Source organism: Cupressus sempervirens, chromosome 1 (genome assembly GCF_028749045.1).
Source record: "Cupressus sempervirens isolate cs-2001-9-10 chromosome 1, ASM2874904v1, whole genome shotgun sequence".
In the NCBI taxonomy this organism is placed as follows: domain Eukaryota; kingdom Viridiplantae; phylum Streptophyta; class Pinopsida; order Cupressales; family Cupressaceae; genus Cupressus; species Cupressus sempervirens.
In genome coordinates, this window is record NC_143118.1 from 795,571,066 (window position 1) to 795,585,537 (window position 14,472).

The 14,472-nt window shown below is 35.8% G+C and overlaps 1 protein-coding gene across 8 annotated transcripts in view; it reads left to right on the forward strand.

Annotated features, from left to right (window-relative positions):
* The window catches only part of LOC149580271 (ABC transporter G family member 35-like), a 34,834-nt gene extending 21,862 nt beyond the window's left edge, over nucleotides 1–12,972 (forward strand). Inside the window, exons 7-24 of one of the 8 annotated variants that reach the window (XR_016353466.1) lie at nucleotides 5,571–5,624; nucleotides 5,735–5,825; nucleotides 5,919–6,220; nucleotides 6,661–6,942; nucleotides 7,448–7,764; nucleotides 7,916–8,076; nucleotides 8,272–8,375; nucleotides 8,539–8,692; nucleotides 8,791–8,952; nucleotides 9,358–9,542; nucleotides 9,644–9,976; nucleotides 10,080–10,370; nucleotides 10,461–10,544; nucleotides 10,744–10,877; nucleotides 10,961–11,196; nucleotides 11,378–11,549; nucleotides 11,780–12,034; nucleotides 12,521–12,972. Coding sequence is in view for 3 of the 8 variants with exons in the window: in XM_089790189.1 (XP_089646315.1) it covers nucleotides 5,571–5,624; nucleotides 5,735–5,825; nucleotides 5,919–6,220; nucleotides 6,661–6,942; nucleotides 7,448–7,764; nucleotides 7,916–8,076; nucleotides 8,272–8,375; nucleotides 8,539–8,692; nucleotides 8,791–8,952; nucleotides 9,358–9,542; nucleotides 9,644–9,976; nucleotides 10,080–10,370; nucleotides 10,461–10,544; nucleotides 10,744–10,877; nucleotides 10,969–11,196; nucleotides 11,378–11,549; nucleotides 11,780–12,034; nucleotides 12,521–12,790 (3,579 nt within the window). In the remaining 5 variants the exon portion in view is untranslated. The remainder of the gene's footprint in view (nucleotides 1–5,570; nucleotides 5,625–5,734; nucleotides 5,826–5,918; nucleotides 6,221–6,660; nucleotides 6,943–7,447; nucleotides 7,765–7,915; nucleotides 8,077–8,271; nucleotides 8,376–8,538; nucleotides 8,693–8,790; nucleotides 8,953–9,357; nucleotides 9,543–9,643; nucleotides 9,977–10,079; nucleotides 10,371–10,460; nucleotides 10,545–10,743; nucleotides 10,878–10,960; nucleotides 11,197–11,377; nucleotides 11,550–11,779; nucleotides 12,035–12,520) is intronic. The other 7 variants (XR_016353467.1, XR_016353468.1, XR_016353469.1 and 4 more) reach the window with 7 other exon arrangements.
* The last annotated feature ends 1,500 nt before the right edge of the window (nucleotides 12,973–14,472 follow it).

The window sequence follows — 14,472 nt, forward strand, 5'->3', positions numbered from 1 at the left end:
TGCCTAGACATAGGGTAGATATGCAAAAGGATAGTTAGGAAGAGGGCTATGGTGCATCCCAAATTACACCAAGTGTCCATCCTCATTCTCAAAATTAAAGGTTGAGAGTTAGACTCCCATAAGTTATCCAAGTTAGTGGATTCAAACATCAATCATGTCTAAACCATTGGTAATAAATCTGTGCAAACTAGAAGAGGCTAGTTCCTTACATACATTATCACATCAAATTGGTGAAAAGCCAACTAATCTCTTCACAACATTTGAAGCTCCTACCATCATCACCTCTATGCTACTGATGACAACTTGCTAATCCTCAATATGACTATTTTCTCAGTGTCCATCACCTTTGTTCCACTAGTGACACTTGTCAAACCCTTGATATGATGGTTAACTCTCAGTATCTATTACCTAGTAACAACGAGCTTAACCAGTCCTATATCACAAAAAAGATAACTCCTAGCCATCTTCCCCTCAATTCTACTAGTGGAGGTTGGCTAGTCCCAAGGATCTAATGGTTATCTCTTGGTATCCATCACCTGCATAGTGTCCGTGGCAATTGAAAAATCGTTCTTGTACCATTGTATGTTCAAGCTTGTGGTCATCTACTAGTGAGGTATCTTACTGAAGTTCTAGTCACAATATTTTTAGGATGGAAGGTATTAAAAACAAAATCCTATGCCATTCTACTACCCCTCCCATTAGTTGTCAGCACCCGTGGCAAAGTTCCACCTTATGTTCAGGTGTGACTCTTTCATAGGAAGTGTATATTTTCATATATTACTCCAAGTGAGTTATACATAGCATTCAACTCCGTGAGAACCCAATAATTAGGGTACCAAATACAAGGTTTCCTATCCTTAATCTCAACAAAGAAATTTCACATGTTTGGGAGCAAGGTTAGCTACTATATGGCTTCTCTTTTACTTAATTTCAGCATTTATGTATAGAGTGTAAGATTGTATTCTGAGGAGAATATAAGCTCGTTTATGATAATGAAAGATATAGATTTCATGAATATTACCCCCACAGAGTGCCATGAAATAATCCATCACTGCAGTTCTCAGGTCAACTTTGATGTCTAACATTTGTCTGTTTGTTTAATATACAAGGCCTGCTAATGTGCAGATAGAGACATATAAGCCTAAAATAGGGTCAGAATACCCCCTTATGCATAAGTCTACCAATAGGCTTGCATAAAAGGGAGTTTAACCCCTTCTCAACATGTTAGTTCAACGTAAAAAAGACATTAAGTATCATACCAGCCACACAGACTTCCATTTGATTCGTTTCATGAAGATTGTGCTCCTAGGTTTTTATGTCAATAAAAGAAAACTTTTCCTTTGAGTTGGATGAGTTTGAGTTACATATAAGATTATTACATTTACAATAAGAGTAAATGAAAAGCTATTAAATAACTTGAACAAAAGGAACAATTCTTCCCCACTGGCTTCTTATTATTTATTTTTCTTTTATCAGTTATTGTCTTCCATTAATATTGTCCATTAACAAGCAGTCAAGATCATTTAAGATAATGAGAGAGAAAAGAATCCGCTTATGAAGGAAAATGATAAAATTTGTCACAATATAAAACTTGGGGAAAATTAACAGAGTTTACTCCTGAAAAATAAAGTCAGGGTGTAATATATTGGCAGTGTTAGAGCCTTGGAAACTATCACCTCTTATTTTTTTGATTCAATTTCAGAAAAAGAACTAGTGCAAACTATGAAGGGTTCTTGCATAATTTCAACATGTAATCAAAATCTTGTGAACATGAGATAGTATTAGTGAAATCAGCTGCAAAATGGTTACTAGAGGAGGTCCCAACTAGCTATTTCACCCTTAGAACATTCCCTTAATCCCATTTGAGAACTAAAATTTCAACAAGAAACAGGCAACAACTCTATACAGTTTTGAATCTCTATCAAACAACTTTTACACAGTTGGGGTGTGCAACTACAAAACAGTAATGAGTTTTTTATCTTTTCATATATCTATAGTTTCTAGATTAATACTCATACCCAAGTCAATAAATCAACTGTGAGAGCTTCCCAAATGTCATGGTCAGCTCCTGTTCACCATTTTTTAATGTGAAAATATCCTCAAATGGTCTTTCTTAATCCCTGTTTGCCACTGTTTTATGTGTAAATATATTCAAGTGGTCATGCTCAACAATTATGTTTCCCATGCTAACTTGTCCCGGCCTTGGTTGACCCCAAACAATCAGATTTTCTACCTTTCAAGCTCAATTTCTTCCAAAAATGACATTTAATTCCCTCACGACGACCCGAACACCAATCCTTTCAATTCTAGCATGAGTACAGAGAGAGTTTTTAGGCAATGGAGAAGAACACTGTCCCTCATTAATGACAAGGTTGTCCCGTATCTTACTCACAGCATCTACGTCTAAAGCTCTTCCTCATTTGCATCAAGGAAGAGCTTTCTACTTGATCTTTGGTGAAAATGCCAAGACCCTTCCCTCTTTCCCCATTGGTGGAATTCAAACTGCAAATTTAATGCACCCCAATATTGTTCTTCTATTTATTTTCATTCAATAGTACATATTGGTGATTAATATAGGTACCTTTAGTCAATTTTATATATATGGTGCATCTTCTAAGCTTGAATAGACACATAAAACCAATGATTGTAAATTTCAAGCATCTCACCAACATTATATATGTGATTTTGAAGGTTGAACCAATTTCATATCTCCATCCTTCATGAACTACTTTTATCATGTTTTTAAAGAACATTGAGGACCTCAATGTCAATCATTGCTGAATCACGATTTTTTTGTATGCTGCAAATAATATTTACAACCACATACTCTCTAGCTTCACAATCTCACCATTCTAATGCACATCTAAAGGTCCTTTCCCCCATTTTGCTGAGTATTTTGCATCTTTTGATGAGATTATATCCAGGAGATGTATTCGGTCATCTTTGTCACCTTAATGCCAAGGACGAGAGTTAACATGGTGAGAATGGATAGAAGGTGTGAGAGGAGGAACATGCTCTAAATAAAACCATACTTATGGCTGAAAGGTACCATTACATAGTGCTGATTAAGCCTCTTGAACAAGTATGGTGACAACCAAAGTCAATCTTGTGCATTTACTCAATTGTTTCTTCATGATGTACTCTATGGCATCAATTAATTTGCAGACAAAAACAACAATAGCTGAAGCAAATGGAGATATGAGAAAAACATGGCCTTTCCTAAGGAGTTTTTACATCTTTTATTTTTCTCCTTAGAAATTTTTTGAGGTACACAAATTTTGAAGCTTAGATGAAAGGTTTGGAGAGATTTGAACAACATAAATTAGCAAGCTTTCAATGCATAGGGGAGGATAATCTGTAGGTTGTTTGTTGTTCACTTCTCGAAAATCACATTGGTGGAGATGATTGCAACCAACAACACTAATGTGCAGAAGAGAAGCATATTTCCCCATCTGCACACTATTGGCAGCCACTGTACTCTAATGGTTTTCATCAGATATTCCAGCAAAACCACCTCTAAATGTTTTGCTGGCTCTAATACCATGTTGGATTTAGGCTGCATATTTTACACTCAACATAGCATTAATTCTTATTTCATTTGATTTTGTTCAATAATACATATTACATATTCAAAGGAATTACATCTCCCACACTATAGGAAAGTTCCTATTATTAACTCCTTTACATATTCATAGGATAAATAATTCCCAAAAAACCATAACAACTACTCACAGAAAAGGGTACTTGCAAACTAACAAATGTGTTTTGTATGTATCCTAAAGCTTCACGAACCTAACGATATGAAAACAACATAATAATCTAACATTCCTTTCTTTTCCTTTCTATTTCCAACATAATTGCTAGTTCTCAATCATTTATGCGTATATTAAAATATGTAATCTTATTTGTAAACGTGATGATTATTATATTCTTAACTTCTTTTTCTACCCCTTAGCAATCGGTGGGGTCAACTAGTACAAATCCCTGAAGTGCAGTTATAGATGTCCAGTCAAGGGAACAAGTGAATCAAGTGGTTCACTACATATAAATTATTATAGAACATCTAGGAGGAGTTGAAAAAGTCAATCAACTAGCCAGGGCTCAAGGTCACAATATGCATCTAGTAAAGTACTCACAATTGGATGATATTTCTAATTGCAAGTCAACCTCAAGGATACAGAAGCAAGGCTAAATGGATAAAAAATTCAAGTCGCATTGTTGCAACCTTGTAACAGAATTTAATTTTTTCATGGACATGTCACCACAAGAGAATTATTATTTGTTTAGTCCAAAGGATAACACCATATAAGTACAACCATATCATCAATTAAAACAAAAACCAATTAGTTCATAACATTTTTAGTTTGATAAGTAGGAGATAGTTTCCACAAATGTCCAATTGTGACATTGCTATCAGGATTTAACTGTGTAGTTTTTTGAGTCAAATTCATTAACCCATATTTATGAAACACTCATAAAATAGACAACACCTCTGCCATTTCCTGCCCCTCCATCTCAGCTTCCAAACAGTAAGCTGCAGAACCATAAGAACTTAGCTATAGCACTCTACACAGCAGGTGCACCCATTTTCAAACAGCCCTATCCTAAAAATGTGTCCTTATCTCATAGGCGAGGTTATCAACAGCCCAGAGTGCAAGAAGAAGCCTGTCCTAAGAGTGAGCTACCCCCCCCTAAGTATGCCATCTAATGGCCCTCTAAACCCATGGAACATTGCTTTGCTTCCAACCAAATGTCAAATAGTTTTTCTTCCCTTTCCTCATCAAAAGAAAAGTTTCCCTCATCCTTGTGCTCTCCATCTGCATCATCGACAGCATCTTCACCATCATCCTCATTCTGGCCATTCGTGTCTGCCCCTTCCGAGCAGTTCCCTCTCAGAGACCTTTCAAAACTTGGTTTCCTTCTCAAGCCTTGCATCAAAAATAGAAATTTATTCCTAGGGTATCCTATTGCATCCAGTACATACCTAGATATCATATCCAGTCACCAATTTACTAGTTCTGCTTTTCAGGGTGTGGAGAATTGACTAAAATGTGGTATTTGCAGGACAATTTAATAAACATAGCTAGTTAGATTTTCTAATATGTATAAACTCGTAAAGCTTTGCATTCAATAAAGACCAAGACAGAGAAAATGTTATTTAGTGCTTCAAAGCACTACCTAAGAACATTAAACAATGAATACATTTGAAGTCATGGCAATTCTTATTGTATTGATAATACTAGCAAAGTGTGATGAAAAACAAAGAAAGGTACTGATAAAAAACATTTTGGAGAAATTGAAATAAACAATGGAGTTGAAAAGAGAGAGTCGAGTGATACTTTTCTTACACACATATGGTAATTTAATAAATCATATAACTGGAATCATCCAAATAAACAGGCATACCAAAAAAAAAAATGCAAAGTTCAACATCTAGAGGACTATTCTTTTTAAAATGCGAGGTCTCCTGAAATATAAGGTTTCAATGTCCGTACACAATTGTGTTCTGCATCCTGGCAACTTAATTTTATCATATTATAATTTATTCATTCCTGTAAAGCTGCATGCAGGCAACAGCCACGAGAGGTGTCTGCGGTAGCCTCCAGACTGATTACATTCTCAAGGTAAGCCAGGATCTTTGTACAAGGCTTCCATTGGAGAAATTCCATGTATATTTTTTTTCCAGGGATATAAAATCATTAAAGGATTCAAACAAAATATTATATGAATACAGATGTTGGGTTTAGATACCTGTGGGGATACAATGATCGGAGATCAAATGTTAAGAGGAATTTCAGGTGGAGAAAGAAAGCGTGTTACAACTGGTATGCTTAAAACTTCAAAATCAATCAATGTGCTAATGGTTTAGATGGTTTTCAGGACAATTCCATAATTTCCTTCTCTTCTCCCCCGTGCAGGGGAAATGACTGTTGGGCCAACAAGAGCCCTTTTCATGGATGAGATTTCAACTGGACTTGACACTACTACAGCTTACCAAATAGTAAAATGCCTGCAGCAATTATGTTCCAATATGGGTGCAACAATTCTTATGTCTTTGCTCCAACCTGCACCTGAAATATATGAATTGTTTGATGACATCATACTACTTTCAGAGGGACAAATTGTCTATCATGGACCCAGAGAGCATGTACTTGAATTTTTTGACACCTGTGGATTCCAATGCCCTGAGAGGAAGAGCCCAGCAGATTTCTTACAGGAGGTGTGTTGTTTCTTGTTATTGTATTGAAAAAATAAATACAATATGTATCATGAAAATAAGTGGAAATTCACAAAAAAATTGCAATCTGACCCCCTGTATCACCAGTCCACCTACAATAAAAATAGTTAGCTACTTCTAGCCACATTTATGGTCGTCTTTATGGACACACAAAAGACACATTTTTATCTTTAGAGTTATCTAGATTCTACTGCATTAGAGCTTTGGTGATGATCAATTTTACTCGCAAGACAATTTTCTTTCTAAGGATGGATAAAGAAGATTCAAACACCTGACTTAGAAACTATCAAGCAGTTGAATCTAGAAAATTCAATACAAAAATATTCATGAAGATTTATGTTCTTAAGCTTTTTTAAACACAAGATTTCTATCATATTTAGAAGTGTAATCCTCCATATGAAATCTCCTCACTTAACTTGCAGGTAACTTCAGCTAAAGATCAACAGCAGTACTGGGCTAACAAAACAAAGCCATATCACTTTGTCTCTGTTAAGGAATTTGCAACTATGTTCAAAACGTTTCATGTGGGCTCCAATCTTTCTAATGAATTATCAACGCCATTCAACAAAAAGAAAAGCCACAAAGCAGCTCTGGTACTTAATAGACTCTCTGTCGCCAAAACAGAGATCTTTAAGGCCTGCTTTGCTAGAGAATGGCTTCTTTTCAAGCGCAATTCCTTCTTCTATATATTCAAGACTGTACAGGTAAGCTTGTGTAAATATGAGATTACCATCTAGTAATATTCCATGTTGATAATCCTTACCCATAGAGTTCGTAATACAAGCCTAACTTGAAAATCACTCCTTTGGCATCTCTTCTGAACACTAATTTACAACAAATTTTTCTTATCTATGTAATGTTGGATCCTTTATTTAAGTATAATCCTTAACAGGTTTCTTAAATAATGAAAGTTTTAAATATGCCAATAATATATTATGCATGATTTTTTTTAAGTGTCAAAGACCAGCTATGTGAACCTTCGGCCCCATCACCTCCCCTGTTCTTGTACCCCAGTCCCAGTCTTTGTCCCCATGGTAATTCCTTGTTCAAATATCATTTCTTGGAATTAAGCATCCTTTCTGCAGTATTGATTCTCTCTATGCCCCAAAAAGGGAACTGCATAGAATAACGTTTCAGAAGCATCTAATCTACTGGAAATTAGCCCTTAACTTTTGCTTTCAATAAGCTCGTAAATGTTCACATTTGCAGATTATTTTCATGGCAGTAGTAACAACTACAGTATTCCTGAGAACCCGCATGCATCAGAGAAATGAGGACGATGGCAGTTTATATCTTGGAGCTATGTTTTTTAGTCTCCTTGTCAACATGTTCAATGGAACTGCAGAACTAGCATACACACTTGACAGGTTACCGATGTTCTTTAAGCAGCGAGACCTTCTCCTATTTCCTGCATGGGCTTATACCATTCCAACCTTGTTGTTAAGCATTCCTATCTCAATACTGGAGGGATTTTCTTGGGTTGTTGTAACTTACTATGGAATAGGATTTTCTCCTGAAGCCAGCAGGTACTCAGTTGCAGTTGCCATCATAATGATTGCTATGTATTTATAGTGTACTAGCAATTTTGGGGGTCTTTGGGTTCTTAAAACATATGGTGGGAACAGATCATGCTATTTATTCCCTTCTCTTCGTCTAACAGTGTCATTAGTCATGCAGGTTTTTCAGGCAATTCCTTATACTGTCTCTTGTAAATCAGATGTCAGCTTCTCTGTTTCGGTTATTGGCAGCAATTTGCAGGACAAAACCAGTATCCAATAGTTTATCAAATTTTGCCTTGTTATCAGTTTTCATGCTTGGAGGCTTTATTATTCCTCGAGGTCTGCTATTCATCATGTTCATTTCCATTGTATTCAAATGAATTAAATAAATTGTAATTCCATACCCAAAACAAAGCATCAATGAGATTGTCATGGGACTGTTCACTAGAATAAGAAAATAGTTTCTAGAGCATCTCCGAGGTATCTGAAGAGGTTGTAGCATATTATTATAATCTTCATGACCTTTTCTTGCAGAGAAGATTCCCAAGTGGTGGATCTGGGGCTACTGGTCCTCACCAATGATGTATGGACAGAATTCCCTAGTGGTAAATGAGATGCTTGCTCCGAGATGGAATAAGGTAAGATTTTCATATTCAATGCATGCTTAATCTGTAGTCATTTTAATTAAAAGGTCCAGTCTAAATTTTTTCTTTCAATCTTCCATGAATGAATCTCTTTGGAAGTACCAAAAAGGTTGGATGCCACTTAACTGCTGTGTTTTGAATTGACAATTGGCTGCAGAGCATTAATGGCAAATTGATATTGGGTCTTGAAGTACTCAAAAGCCGCCAAATATTTCAGAGAGGCTACTGGTACTGGATAGGGGCTGCTGCTTTGTTAGGGTTTATATTAGTCTTCAATATTTTATACACAATAGTCCTTACGTACATAAATCGTAAGTTGTTTTTGTCAAGGCATACATTTTTCTTATTCATTTTGCTTCGGAAATCTGTTGTTTCCTGCATATTGAACAATTATCATATTGGTGTAAAGCTCCTGGTGAACCTCAACCTGTTTTGCCTAGAGAAAGCATTGCCAAACAGCAAGGTGCCCAGTACGACAATATGGCACATAAAGAACACCATGTGTTTTCATCATGGACCAAGGATAAAAGATTGGAGCACTTCTCATCAAAAGACTCAGAAGATAATGCAAGTAAGATAAATCCTGCATCTCAATTTGATTCATGCATTAGTCATTGTCCATATCTTAATGATCAAAATCCACCAGCTACACAATAGTCTATGAAGTGCAAAAAATAAATAGGAGGCAAAGTCACTCACCAGGAAATAGACATTCTTTGGACAGGATCTATAGCAGGGAAAAGAAGGACCTTTATCTCTTCAAATATATATTTGGAATATTGATAATTTAAATGGATAAATTTACAGAATCTCATAAATTTGCGTAAAATGGAACACAAATGCAGACATTTTGTGTAAATAGTAAATTCTACAGTACATCATTCCATACCACATGTCCTACTGAAATTTCCAATGAATGTCAATAAAATGATTTACTATTATTCTGTAAATCCTGACATGATCCTAAAATGCATAGCAGCACATGTATGCACAATGCAAATAGATGTAAGTAGATTGAGGCAGGTGTCTGGAAACCATGGAGCAGGTAAAACAGATTTAGAAGCAGCGGCATCTGGTTCTCCAAAGCAAGGGATGATTCTTCCGTTCAAACCATTAACAATGTCTTTTAGTGATGTTGACTACTTTGTCGACATGCCTCAGGTACAAATGAAGCTTGTAGCTTGGATGCCAATGTCTGTTTTCTTTAATTCTGACTTATATTTGAGGCTATCTGGCATCCGATGTCCTTGGAATTTTTGTAGGAAATGATTCAACAGGGTGTGACTGATAAAAGGCTTCAGCTTCTGCAAGGTGTGACTGGAGTGTTTAGACCAGGGGTTCTTACGGCTTTGATGGGTGTTAGTGGTGCTGGAAAGACAACACTTATGGATGTATTGGCTGGAAGGAAGACGAGTGGATATATTGAAGGGGACATAAGAATATCTGGATTTCCTAAAAGGCAAGAGACCTTTGCCCGGATTTCTGGTTATTGTGAACAGAATGATATACATTCTCCACAGCTAACTATTAGAGAGTCCTTGATATTCTCTATGTGTATGCGTCTTCCTAGGGAGGTTGATAATATGACCAAACTTGTAAGTCCAAAATCTAATTTCTTCTTATTTACTCAACTTTTCCATGTCTTATTTAAGCAAGGTTCCATGGATTTTCCTGACTTGGCAAGATCTCAACCTACAGACCTTTGTGGAAGAGATCATGCAACTGGTAGAGTTGTATGATTTAAGAGATGCATTAGTCGGTTTGCCTGGTGTAACTGGTTTGTCAACAGAACAGAGAAAACGCTTAACAATTGCGGTAGAGCTTGTTGCAAATCCATCTATTATTTTCATGGATGAGCCAACTTCAGGACTAGATGCCAGAGCAGCAGCAATTGTGATGCGAACTGTGCGTAACACTGTTAATACAGGAAGAACTGTTGTCTGCACAATCCACCAACCAAGCATAGATATATTTGAATCATTTGATGAGGTAATGAATGAGTATCTGCATTTATTGGTATTTTTTCTTTACATTTTTATTTTATTTTAATCATTTGTACTTGAGTGAGTTCTGGTGCAGCTTCTATTAATGAAAAGAGGAGGGCAAATCATTTATGCAGGAACCTTAGGTCAGAACAGTCACAAGATGATTGAATATTTTGAGGTAATATTGGTATGAAAGGGCACAAAAAAGTTAAGAATGCAGAGGGGAAAGTTGAATGAACTGCTGATAGGCGATATAGATCAATTCTAGCACTAGGTGCAAATAATAGCATTGGAAGTGTTAATTGTAGAAAGCTATACTGTTTGACAACTGAATTGGATGGTTTATACCCAATTTAACCTACCAATATGCTACACAGACTATTCCAGGAGTACCCAAGATAAAGTATAAATGCAATCCAGCAACATGGATGCTTGAAGTTAGTTCTGCTGCATCTGAACTTCGCTTGGGAATAGACTTTGCAGAGCACTACAAAAGCTCGCGTCTCTACGAGTAAGAAAAACACAATTCTCCTAGTAATATTGTCTTGATTAGCTTCTTTCCCAGCTCATTCTAACAAATACTTCTCACCTAAGAAGTGCAGAGAGAACAAAGCATTGGTGAAAGAGCTTAGCATACTAGTTCCTGATGGAAAAGATCTTTGCTACCCAATGCAGTATTCGCGGTCATTTTGTGATCAATTCAAATTCTGCCTATGGAAGCAGTGGTGGACATATTGGCGAAGCCCACCTTACAATAGTGTCAGATTCGTTGTTACTCTTTTCACTGCTTTGGTATTTGGAACCTTATTTTGGGACTATGGAAAAAAAATGTAAGCCTTTCTATGCTCAAGCCGCCCCAAAGATTTACTTTTAAGTTTTTAACTATATGTCATCCCTACAATGTGGCTGCCATAGAAGATCAACCAGTTCTTTATGTCTGACCAAAGTTTGTAAGTCACTTTTGACATTTCATGTAAAAATATACTGACGAGCTCCCTGATTCCATATCAGGGATAACGGTACAGATCTCTTTGTTATCATTGGGGGCAATTATGGAGCTGTGATGTTCATAGGAATGAGCAACAGTTTAACAGTGCAATCTGTGGTTGCAGTTGAGAGAACAGTATTCTATAGAGAAAGGGGTGCAGGAATGTACTCTGCAATGCCCTATGCCTTGGCACAGGCAAGTTTTCGCTTTTAGATTTTACTGGTTACACTGACCGCAATGGACACCTTGGTCTAGTTTCATTCTTGAGCTCCAATTTTCTATTCATGTGCCTGCATGAATATCAACATGCTTTCCCTTCCCTTCTATAGTTTTGCAAGTAATCCTTTCAATTTAGTTTCTATAGATACATTTCTGAATCTTCAACTATTAAATAAAATATGTTTGGTATTTCTATTTTGGAGCAGGTGGCCATAGAGATCCCATACATATTATCCCAAACAGTTCTTTATGTGCTTATCATCTATAGTATGATAGGTTTCCAATGGATAGCCAGCAAGTTCGTCTGGTTCCTGTTCATATATTTCTTCACATTCCTCTATTTTACCTACTATGGGATGATGGCAATTGCAATAACACCAAATGAGCAAATGGCTGCGATTGTAACAGGATCTTTTGGTGCCATATTTAATCTCTTTTCAGGGTTCTTCATTCCAAAACCGGTAAGCTATTGATAATTTCCTTTACTTTCTTCATTTTATGGATTCTTATTAGAGGAAAATGCCATAAAAAAAATACAAACATTTATTTTTTGCAATTTTACAATGACAAATTGTTTAATAGGAATACTTATAGATGTCAAATCAAGAGTCAATTTTTCTACTGAGTCCTATTTGGCCAAATTCTATAGAACCTCCTTCAAAATTTTCTAGATCAACTGTTATTCTTTTGGCAATGGTGAAAAAGGCTAATACAAACAATTGGAACTGAAGAGCTAGAGATATCACACTTTAAAGGAGACCAGACTCTGCTTCTGACTCTGTTCTAAATTCTAATTATAGTTATTAGCCGTATTGAAATAGACTTCAAATTCGATAACATTTGCAATATATGTAGAGGAATATAGGATCTGGGAGATAAATTTAAGTTTAGATTATCTGTTACTAATAAAAGAAGGGAATTTTTTATTTTTTTGTGTTATGATACAGAAAATCCCAAAATGGTGGATTTGGTATTATTGGATCTGTCCAGTTGCTTGGACAGTTTATGGTCTCATTATTACACAGTATGGAGACATTACAAGCCCGATTATGATCAAAGGAAAAGAGAGAATTCCTTTGAACAAATTTGTGGAAGAATATTTTGGATACAACAACGACTATGTATGGCTAGCTGCTGTGGTTCTCATAGGGTTTGCAGTTTTCTTTGCAATTATGTTTGGTATGGGCATCAAGAAATTAAATTTTCAGAAACGATGACCCATCGGTTTACATTTTCTATTTGGACTTCCATAAAGCTGAACATTGGTTCTGCTTCAGCCCACCCCAAATATTTGCAAGGAGTAACATAAATGTGATTATGCAACAAAGACAATTTCTATCATTACAGCAACTTTGTACATTTTCTTGAATAAATTTTTGCCCTTGTTTTAGTTTCAAAAGACCAGCTAACTACTTATCGATTATTTATTAATCCGACAAACATGAGTTTTGAATTATTTGTGTTTCTTAATTTTTCACAAACATGGACAGTAAACTTGAATGCTATTCCACATTTTGTTAAATTTATAATTTCATTACCATGTGGAATATCAAACAATGAATTACCTTCAAATTCATTTGCTTGCACTGTCTTGGTAATTTTTATACTGCACCATGTGAAAAATAACCAATGTGTTGGGAATCTGGGATACCCACACACCATTTCTAAATATGGCAGGTGAATTCACTGATCAAGATACAGAAACCAATAAGTGAGAAACTAATAGGTGAGATGTGTACAGAATCACGGATGAGGTCCTCTACTTTTGAACTTGGGTTTTTCAGTGTCCATTATTCTTAAAAGAAACTTGCAGCAGGCAGGGATTTGGAGGGGGTTTGGGTTGAATTGGTGGATAACATTCAGAATTTTTTTGGGATAAAGGTTATTCATAATATTTTTAAGCCCATAGGCTTATTGTGGGAGCTTTTGCTCCCAAAAATTACCATTTCACGGGAAATGTTGTCAGCCTTCCTGTTCTTTTAATTTTCCGATTAATTTAATTTTCAGATGATACACTAAAAGAACATTAAATTTAGAAATTTCTAAAAATAAAACTTAATTCTTTTCACAACTCTTTAGAAAGTTTCTAATTTTCCTTTTATTCTTCACTCTCAAATAACCCTGATGAATCAGACTTGCAATTCTCTTGAAGCCCATTGACATATCTTTCTATTTGCATGAAGCTGAATCTTTGCATGGTGTTTTTGTGGATAATAAGAGACGGAATCTGAGGAATAAGGTGAGATTTTCTTTACGCTTTTGTCAAGCCATCTAGAAATGATGCAAAGTATAGGAGGAGGCATTTTATTCTTTGAATCTTCTTTAATGGATTTCAAAGATTCCAACAAGCTTTTACTTAGCAAATTTGATCCACTTTTTGAATATTTTCTCAGAAGAATCTAGCCCCCAGTTATATTCTGTGTATGCTGCCCTTTTCAAATTCTTTTGATTAATTTTGGCTCACTTTTGCAGAAAAAAATGGTAGACATTTCTATAGTTGTAGTCTGTTAGCAAAGATTTGATTTTTCCCTTTTGAATTGAATGCTTTTAAGGTTTGACAAATTAAATGCAGATGATCATTCTCTTTTTGTGTGTTAGTTGTGATTTAAATGAAAATTATAAAATCCTAGTTCCCCTCTTGGGCTCTCTAATTTCAAGTACCCATTTCCATCACACTTTATGTCCTACTCCTTGTATTCACACAAGGCATTCTCTAGCCCTTCTTGACATCTTGTAGGCCACTTTTTCCATTCATATGGACAAACAACTCCTACCGGCTAATTGTTGCACGTACACAAACGTGCAACTGCTAGTCATATATATTATGAGCTCCAAGATAAAAATGAGGTGTCCCACTAACTTAGTAATGAATTTTTTTTGCCACATGCCAACAATTGCA